The sequence below is a fragment of the Pongo pygmaeus genome, chromosome 1 (assembly GCF_028885625.2).
Source record: "Pongo pygmaeus isolate AG05252 chromosome 1, NHGRI_mPonPyg2-v2.0_pri, whole genome shotgun sequence".
Taxonomy (NCBI): domain Eukaryota; kingdom Metazoa; phylum Chordata; class Mammalia; order Primates; family Hominidae; genus Pongo; species Pongo pygmaeus.
In genome coordinates, this window is record NC_072373.2 from 97,502,508 (window position 1) to 97,512,858 (window position 10,351).

The 10,351-nt window shown below is 46.1% G+C and overlaps 1 protein-coding gene across 1 annotated transcript; it reads right to left on the reverse strand.

The window, feature by feature from the left end:
* Window positions 1–2,132: 2,132 nt before the first annotated feature.
* On the reverse strand, window positions 2,133–8,588 carry SMCP (sperm mitochondria associated cysteine rich protein). The gene is made up of 2 exons (XM_054486578.1): window positions 8,432–8,588; window positions 2,133–2,780 (listed from the first exon to the last, which is right to left on the reverse strand). Exon 2 carries the CDS (start codon window positions 2,758–2,760, stop codon window positions 2,410–2,412), a length of 351 nt encoding a protein of 116 aa, XP_054342553.1. The 5' UTR covers window positions 2,761–2,780; window positions 8,432–8,588; the 3' UTR covers window positions 2,133–2,409.
* Window positions 8,589–10,351: the final 1,763 nt, after the last annotated feature.

Genomic DNA, 10,351 nt, shown 5'->3' on the forward strand with positions numbered 1-10,351 from the left:
ACGTTAGGCCTAAAACCATAAAAACCCTAGAAGAAAACCTAGGCATTACCATTCAGGACATAGGCCTGGGCAAGGACTTCATGTCTAAAACACCAAAAGCAATGGCCACAAAAGCCAAAATTGACAAATGGGATCTAATTAAACTAAAGAGCTTCTGCACAGCAAAAAAAACTACCATCAGAGTGAACAGGCAACCTACAAAATGGGAGAAAATTTTCGCAACCTACTCATCTGACAAAAGGCTAATATGCAGATTCTACAATGAACTCAAACAAATTTACAAGAAAAAAACAAACAACCCCATCAAAAAGTGGGCGAAGGACATGAACAGACACTTCTCAAAAGAAGACATTTATGCAGCCAAAAAACACATGAAAAAATGCTCACCATCACTGGCCATCAGAGAAATGCAAATCAAAACCACAATGAGATACCATCTCACACCAGTTAGAATGGCGATCATTAAAAAGTCAGGAAACAACAGGTGCTGGAGAGGATGTGGAGAAATAGGAACACTTTTACACTGTTGGTGGGACTGTAAACTAGTTCAACCATTGTGGAAGTCAGTGTGGCGATTCCTCAGGGATCTAGAACTAAAAATACCGTTTGACCCAGCCATCCCATTACTGGGTATATACCCAAAGGACTATAAATCATGCTGCTATAAAGGCACATGCACACATATGTTTATTGTGGCACTATTCACAATAGCAAAGACTTGGAACCAACCCAAATATCCATCAATGATAGACTGGATTAAGAAAATGTGGCACATATACACCATGGAATACTATGTAACCATAAAAAATGATGAGTTCATGTCCTTTGTAGGGACATGGATGAAATTGGAAATCATCATTCTCAGTAAACTATCGCAAGGACAAAAAACCAAACACCGCATGTTCTCACTCATAGGTGGGAATTGAACAATGAGAACACATGGACACAGGAAGGGGAACATCACACTCTGGGGACTGTCATGGGGTGGGGGGAGGGGGTGGGATAGCATTAGGAGATATACCTAATGCTAAATGACGAGTTAATGGGTGCAGAACACCAGCATGGCACATGTATACATATGTAACTTACCTGCACACTGTGCACATGTACCCTAAAACTTAAAGTATAATAAAAAAAATAATAATAGCATTATCACTGAAAAAAAAAATTCTCAGCATAAAAAAAAACCTACTGTGTGATTACATAAAATTCTTGAAAACACTAATTTGAAGGGACAAAAGTAGACCAGCAGTTTTCTGGGGACTGGTGGACCGGGAGAAGTATGAGAGAGAGAGTACAGAAATGCACTCGAAAAATTTTAAAAATGATATGTTAATTACACATCAAAAAGCAGTAAAAATGGAAGTTTACAAGTGTGCTTAATGAGGCTGATTTCTCTATTTCTACCTGTCTACCCGGACTAGTGGGGGTGTGCTTGAGGACAACTTATTGGAGGATGATGTCTTCTTTAGAGGGAAATAGGGCCTTGTGGCTGAGAGGAGTTTGAAAACTATGCACACTGAATAGCCACTCGGTGTCAGACCCTATGTCAGGCACTTTAAATGAATTATCCCTTTTAATTTTCATAAAAAATCTTTGAGGGAAGTACTATTATCTTCATTTTACATACGAGGAGATAGAGCCTCAGAGACACTGAACCCCCTGCTTTAAGATTGCTACTCTGTGACCGAGGAGCCAGTGCTGATCCTGGAAGATTTCGCTCTTTGCCGCCAGCCTCTGTGCTTTGCTGAGTCCTGGGGACTCTACCTCCAACTAAAATCTCTGGATGGGGGTGTGGAATCACTCCAAGGGACTTACATATTTTTGCCTGGTCTGGAGTGCAATGTGGCACCCAGGGACCCAGAGGAATTAGGATTCTTGCACTTTGAGTGACCAATAATCTTTTTTTTTTTTTTTATAAGGACTGAAGGGGTTCCTGGAATGCAGGACTTTCATTTTAAAACCAAGATGAGAGTCAGTCAACTAAGCTCCAGCTCAGCAGAGGTTTTGTTCTTCAAGATGCTAGTTCTTGCTGCTCGGACCTCCAGGACATGCCCATAATATTTCTTGGGCTCTAGGCCAGGCTGGTGAGATGGTTTCACAGGTAAGTAAAGGAACAAAGGGAGGCAATGTTCTTTTTATTGCTCTTTATTTCTGTGCTGTCTAAATGTCAGGATCACTAGGAAAGATGATTCTAGCCTCTTCATCCTCGCATTTCCAGATGGAGGCCTCTCTAGGGTAGGGAGCTATGATGGGAAATAGGAGCCTCTCATTGGGTGGAAATGGTAGTCACTGTGAAAACTGCTTCTCTAAACACAGGTCTAGCCTGACTCTCAGTAATCCCCCCCCCCCCCACAAAGTGAAAGGCATGGCCCCAGGGACTTCTTCTTTGTTTGACTTCTTCTGCTCTCATTTGCTTGGCTTGGACTCATTTTGTGGGCTATAGGGCTGCTGCTGGGTTTGAGATCCCTTGTCCTGAGTTTGTGGTGAGTTGGGCTCAGACTCCATGTTAAGGGGTGAGACTTCAGGCTTGGTCTCCAAACCACAGCACCTGGCCTGAATGCAGCATGGGGGTTTTGGCTGGCAGCAGTGATTGTGTTTTGGTGGGCAGCATTGACTGCCTTTTGGCTGGCAGCACTGGTTCTGTTTTGGCGGGCAGCATTGATTGCCTTTTGGCTGGCAGCACTGGTTCTGTTTTGGCGGGCAGCACTGATTGCCTTTTGCTGGGCAGCATTGACTGTGTTTTGGCTGGTCACACATCTTCTGGACACCTGGAGGTACTAGAAAAAGAAAATAATATTCTCATCAGAAGGAAATCTGGGTGCCTGCTTTCATTTCCTCCTTTCTTGATACCCAAATACATCCGTCTTCAGGATAATGACTCAGACCGGGGTTGAGAAAGCAGAGCTGGATCCCTCAGAGAGGCCAGCCAGCCCCATAATTCTACCTTTGCATATGCCAGTGTGTTTGTTCCTTACTAGGCAGTCATTTGTCAGATAAAGAATCAAAAGACCAGAATATGTAAGCAATGTGCATAAGGTCTCTTAGCTAATGAGCAAACAGTGTGACCCTCAGTCTCCAGATCCTGAGTCAAGTGTCAGGCACTTCACAAACATCAGCTAATGTTATAACCGCTACCAGCCTAAGGTAGACATTTTTAGTCCACTTCACATCATATGAGGACCACTGAAGTTCAAAAATCCACCTCAGTCGCTTGTAAGTGATTCAAGCCAAGCTCTATCCCACTCCAGAGCATGTGCTTGTTCTTATCTCTAATGTGGCACCCATGGACCCAGGTGCAATGAAACTCTTGCACTTAGAAAGACCAACTGTCACACCCTTCCTGAATGCATCATCTTGTCCCATGCACGGAGCACTGTGGTGGTTACAGCGAGATGAAATGAAAAGTACAGTGCTCTTGGCATGGCAGGACTTGAGTTCCAGGCCTGGTTCTGCAACTCCCAAGCCTCAGGGATTGTGCAGTTCTGTTCATCTCTCTGGGCTTGTATCTCTTCCTCTATAAAGGGGCAGTGGTGGAGGTGAGGAAGGGGGAACTGGACCTGGTAGGTGTCCTCAAACTCAACCATTCAGCAGTTTTATAATTTCCTGATTCTTCTAGGTATAGAGAAAATCCAAACAACTCCTGCTTTACTTCTATCTACCCACCTCTCTCCTCCTAGGAAGTCCAAGCTCTCCTGGGAACGTCCCTGGGCCTCAGCCCAGGTATGCAGCCCCTGGAGAAGCCCCTAATGGTTTCTGCCCTGTCCCTCCTATGGCACATGATGAGAGGATGAATGCCACTGTTGTGGTCCCAGAGCAGAATAGAGGGTCTAGAAGTGGCCAGGAAACAGCAGACAGTGAGCAGGTTGTTATCTAGCCTCCTCAGGGAAATGTAGAAGCAGGAGAAATGAGCCTGTACCCCCTCTGGGGACTCAGCTCGCAAAGCCACAAACCCATGTCAGGAAGGTGCCAGGCCTGTCAGAGCCCTGTCACTGGTAGGGGAGGATGGGTGTGGGATTTGGAGTGACAACTGCTGAGGTGAGGTGGCAACCCCCTTCCGGCCTCTGGCAACCTTGGGATTGTGAGAAAAGCCTCTGGCCCAAATTAGTGGTTTTTTGTTTTTGTTTTTGTTTTTGTTTTTGTTTTGAAATGGAGCTTCGCTTTTGTCACCCAGGCTGTAGTGCAATGGTGCGATCTCGGCTCACTGCAACCTCTGCCTCTTGGGTTCAAGCGATTCCCCTGCCTCGGCCTCCGCAGTACCTGAGATTACAGGTGCCCACCACCATGCCTAGCAAATTTTTGTATTTTTAGTAGAGATGGGGTTTTGCCATGTTAGCCAGGCTGGTCTCGAACTCCTGACCTCTGGTGATCCAACCACCTCACCCTCTCAAAGTGCTGGGATTACAGGTGTGAGCCAATGCGCCGGCCCCCAAACTTGTTTTTTAAACTGAGCCAGTTACTGCTGTGGGCTTTCCACTAAGCACACACATGCCCATATCTCTGTGAGTGTGTGTGTGTGTGTGTGTGTGTGTGCACATGAGTGCATGTAGGCATGTGTCCATGCATAAATATAGGTACATGGAGAGGACAACTTGAGGTTTGTGATTATGGCTGTTTAGCAAATTGAGACTGCTTGAACTTTATCACGAGTCTTTATGGTTAGAGCCAGTGTGAATAGCTCCTAGTGGGGGCCAGCCTCTGTCCTGGCCTTCTCTCTCCTGCTGGGTGCTCCCTACCTGCCCTCCATCCTGTCCTGACCTGCTGTCAGGCTCCTTCCCCACAGTCCTGCTCCAAACACTCTCCCTAATGTTTAGAAAGCCACATCTCTTGTCTTGTCCTCTTCTTTTGTGTCCTGTAGGTAGAGGGACTCCTGGGGACAGTAGCTACAAATATCTCCTCACACTAAAGTCTTTCTGGGGGAGGGCTGGACGCGGTGGCTCACGCCTGTAATCCCAGCACTTTGGGAGGCCGAGGCAGGCGGATCACCTGAGGTCGGGAGTTCACAACCAGCCTGGCCAACATGGTGAAACCCTGTCTCTACAAAAAATACAAAAATGGGCATGGTGGCAGGTGCCTGTAATCCCAGATACTTGGGAGACTGAGGCAGGAGAATCGCTTGAACCCAGGAGGCAGAGGTTACAGTGAGCTGAGATCGTGCCATTGCACTCTAGCCTTGGCAAGAAGAGCAAAACTCCATCTCAAAAAATAAAATAAAGTAAAATAAAATAAAATAAAATAAAATAATTTCTGGGGGTTACCCCATGATATGGTTTGGCTCTGTGTGTGTACCTCACAAGATCTGATGGTTTTATAAGCATCTGACATTTCCCCTGTTCTTATTTCTCTCTCCCACCACCATGTGAAGAAGGTCCTTCCCCTTTGCCTTCTGCCATGATTGTGTTTCCTGAGGCCTCCTCAGACATGTGGAACTGTGAGTCGATTAAACTTCTTCCCTTTATAAATTATCCAGTCTTGGGTAGTATCTTTATAGCAGTGTGGAAATGGACTAATCCACCCCAGGAGGACAAAAATCTGTATCATCCTCTCCCGAAGGTGTGCAGGATTCTCCAGTCAGGTGGTTGCTAAAGGACGCCTGTCAGATGACCTACTTTGCTATCTGAATCACCCTTGTGACTTTATAGAAGACCCAGGGCTGTGGCTATCCTGAATGATGGGTGACATGCTGTTAGACTCAACCCTTTTTTATCTGGGGATTCACCTAAATCCAGTTCATAGTGTACAAACTGGGTCCCATTGAGCCAGGTGTGGCCGACAGCGCCACCCACTAGAAACAGTAACTTTCAGACTCACACGTTGGACCCAGCCCCAGTCCAGACTCTCTTCACTTCCACTTTCTGAACCATTGGAACCTCATCTCAGGGTTTCTCTGTGGGAAGGAGGGGAGCACAGTGCTACCTCCTATAAGGACCCCTATGTTTGAATCTCCTGAACTAGAGCGTTAGGGTGAGAGAAGATTGGGAAGGAAGAGTTATCGCTTAAGGCCCTGCCACCTGGTATAAACCTTTCATGATCCTAAGTCCCTGGCTATATGGCTGCAGCCTGAACTGGGTCAAGGGCAGTTCCCACCTAAAAAAGGGAGAGTGACTTGGGTTAGGATGTTGGCTTTAATTCAGTCATGACTCTATCTCTGCCAGTTGTTCCTGGATTCATTCTATCTTTCAGGAAAAGGCCCCTGCTTCCATTTAAGAGGAAGACACTGGAGCAAAGACTCCTAAAGGATGGGGGTGGGGACAAGTCACCCCATTGCTCATTCTAGGTCAGAGGAAGCCGCAAAGAGGCTGAGGTGGCAGATACAGGCCCTGCGATGCCTTGACTTGCCCGAGAGAGAACAGGAAGGAGAGAGGTGAGCAATGGAGAGGCACACCAAAAATGGAAATAAGACAGAGACAGACCAGCATAAAAATAGGGAAGAGGTGAGAGAGTACAGGGCCATGTTCTCTACCACCTTTGCAGTGTTCAAAGCTGTTTGACAGGAAATGTGTGTGTGTGTCCACACGCACACACAAGCACACACTTGGGTGCCCCTGCAGCTGTACAGGGGTGAGTTTGGGTGTGCCGGGGTATGCAAGGAGCCCAGTATCTGCCCGTATCTCCTTGTTGTTTGAATCTGCTCCCTTAGGGGTCAGACCTAAGACTAGGTTTTGAGAGGGACGAGGGAGGAGTGAGCCCCTTCTGTTTTTATTTTCTGTTGTTCCTCTCTGTGTTTATTTTTGCCTTTTGCTACTTTTTTTCCTCCCTGCCTCTCTATCATTCTCTGGTCTTTCATCCTGTCTCTATCTTTCTGTCTTTTGTCTCTGGTTTACCTTTCTCTACTCTGAAGGTCAGTGCCCTGAATTGACCAAAGTGCAGAGTCTCATCACCACTTGGAAGTCCAGTTTGTTAGTGTCCATCTTTACAAGTCCAGACTCAGCTGTTTCTACAGAAGCAATTCTCATTCCAGTGATCAGAGGTGCAGAGGCATCAGGGGCACCTGGAGCCCAGGTCCAGGGGCTTGCCTCACCAGTCCCACCAACATCCCCACTCTAAGCATGTTCCCCATAGTCAGATCCTGGGAATAGGTCCTGAATGTGGAGGTTGTGCAATATCAGAGAAGCACAGCAGGTTAGAAACCAGTCTTGTTGACTGTAGCATAGGTAGGGCAACATCAAGTCCTTCTGCAACCTCACCCCCATGGATGCAGGTCCTGCCCCTCTGAGCCAGTGCTGTCTCCACTGTCTTCCTTCTGCCTGGTGAATATCTATATCCTCCACTTTCAGAACCCTGGCTCCTGTCCAATAAACCTGCCTCCTGGACCACTCTGCCTCCTGCAAGAGTTTCTTCTTAAGATTCTCTCCTTGGCCAGGCACAGTGGCTCACACCTGTTTTCCCAGTGCTTTGGGAGGCTGAGACAGGTGAATCACTTGAGGTCAGGAGTTTGAGACCAGCCTGGCCAACATGGCGAAACTCCATCTCTACTAAAAATACAAAAATTAGCTGGGTGTGGTGGCGTGCACCTGTAATACCAGCTACTTGGGAGGTTGAGGCAGGAGAATCACTTGAATCCGGGAGGTGGAGGTTACAGTGAGCCGAGACCTTACCACTGCACTCCAGCCTGGGTGACAGAGTGAGACTCCATCTTAATAAATAAATAAAAATAAATAAACAAATAAATAGATATTCTCTCCAAGCTCCATTTCCCTTCCTTCCCAACCATGCTGTGCACAGCCTGCCTCAGGAAATCTGCCTGATCATGTCAAACACTTGTGCTCCAGGGCCAGGGCCATCTTCCTAGCTCTTGTTGCTCTATTCAGAGAGGATTGATACAGAGCCCAAACCACCAGGAGGGCCCTGGCAAGGCAGCTTCTCCCTTTGCCCACCGGCCCAGCCTCATGTCCAGCCACTGTTCCCTCAGGCACCAGACTGGCTCAGAGCAGACACCTGCTGAATTTTCTCACCTCTTTCCAGGTCTTTGAACATGCTCTTTCCCAGCTTAAACCACCCTTCCTGGGTCTCTGTCCCCACATGCTCACTGAATATCGTTCAAACCTGAAGTCTCTGCTTACACATCACTCCTCGAGGAAAACTTCCTTAACCCAAAGTCTCCATCTCCCTAAAAGGCTTTCTTGGATCCCCTATACTTCTCATTACATTTTTATAGTGGTTATTATTTCCCTAATTGTCTCACTTCTGTGGTCTGTTAGTTCCATGAGCACAGACATTCTCACTATCCCCACCCTCAGTGGCTCCCATGTCTTCGTCTTAAATAGAAGCAGGAGGTTTTTCCTGAAAGATAGGATGAATCCTGGAATCCTCTCATCCAACACACTGAATGGCATTGCATGGGTCTCAGTAGGTAAATATGTAATGAACGAATGAACACATGAAAAAGCCATGGAGAGAGGACCCAAAAGACAAGGTTTCTCTGTGTTACCTGGTCTGGCCACACACTTCTCAATTCACAATTTCCATGCTTGACTTCTTATGACTGATTCCAGTAGATATTATTGATCTTCCTCAGCAGCCTAGTGAGTCCATGACTATCAGAAGCCAAAGCCTTCTGAACCAGATGGGTTCCCTTCCCTGCTAATGCCAAGATTCTAAGCCTCTATGACACCATAATTCTCTCCACAGGACTCTATGCCTAGCTCACTCACTAGCGCCCCCTGCCTGCGGGAGAGTCTGTCTCTTTGGTTTCTTTCCTGAAAGATAAAAAGAAAGCTCCCTAGCTAACCCATAAACGTGCAATGACCTAAAACACAAATCTGTATTGAGTGTCTCCTATCTACCAGGCTCTGTCCTAAAAAGTGAAGTGTAGCTCAATGGGATGTAGTTTCCATTCTCAAAGATCTAATTCAATATGGAGGCAAGTCAATAGCCAACAATAGCATATGATAATAATGATGGTAGGATAAGCACAGGGGTCAGGTTTGGGGGTCAGATATGCTTCCTGGAGGGAGCGATATTTAAGCTGAGACTTGGAAATTGGAAATAGGAAGTTGGACATAGGGGTGTGTCTGGGAGGACATTTTCAGATCCAGAAATGTGAAAGTATAGGCTATTTGGTGGAAAAGCTCAGTGTGGCTGGAGCAGAGTGGGGAGTAAGGAGAAGGGGGAGATTCACCTACCTAGGTAGGTAAGGCTGTGTTAGTGAGGACCCTTTATGCCATAAGAAAAAGAGTTTCGACTTTATCCTGAGGACAATAGGAACAACTGAAAGGTTTTAAACAGGGGAGAAACTGGGATGCCTTAGGGGCCAGGACCCTATTTTATTCACTTTGATATACCCAGTGTCTGGCTGAGCAATTGGCACATAAAAGATTCTGAAACTGAATCAACTGAATAGTGAATTGACTGAAATAGTGAGAAGAGAGAAGCATTTCATTATGTTTACTCTTTCCCTTTCTTCCTGTAGCATGGCCTCTTCGAGGACAGTGGCTAGGAAATTCTTTTCTTCTAGGAAGCATGCCTGCCATAAACATTTGTAGGACACCAGACAAGAGCACAAACAGAGGCTTCTGACCCCTGTGGTTCACCCCTGGTTCTCTCCCTACTCCCTGGCTTCATCTTGTGCCACGAGGGACCTCGGGTGTGCATGAGTGTAAATATCCTAGTCCATACCGTCCATGTTCTTTTCATACATGGATCTCTCAAACTGCCCCTCTCTTGGTCATTGAGACCTAGAAGTGAGCACAGTATTGGCTGTTTGAGTCTTCAAGAGGATAGACACATGAAGGTGGTCTCAGAGCCATTTGACAGAGATTTCTGGGGTCTTGGATAGCTGGAGTGAGGGAGACAGCAGCTCTGGGCCTGTACACTGGACCTATCAAATCATCCTATGGGGGTGGGTCATGACTGGAGGAGAGCCAGAGAAGGACTCTTTAAAGTCTGAAGTCCAGGACAGAACCACCTCGGCCAAAGGGTAGCACTCTTGGGAAGTATGTGAATTGTGCTTTTCATTCTATAATAGCCTATTCAAGTATTTCTCTTTTACTTGTCTTCTTCAGGTATTCATGCTTATACTTATCTCTAAAATTTATTCTCAGTAAAATGTCTGCTCTCATTCACATCTCCCAAAGTGTCTAACATTGTAGTTGGGACCAAAGGCTTAATCTATAAGAATTAAGTTCTTTCTAGAAAGAGTACAGAGAGGGAAAGAGAGGTAGAGTGAGAGAGAGAGGTGGAAATGACCAACAAATCTATGAAGAAATGCTTATTCATAACTAAAGGAATGCAAACCAGAAGATCAACGAGACACTGGCTTTTCTGTGACAGTCTGGCAAGAAATATGAAATTTTGATCACATTAGTTGTTAATGAATATGTTGAGAAACAGGTATTTTCATATTCTGTTA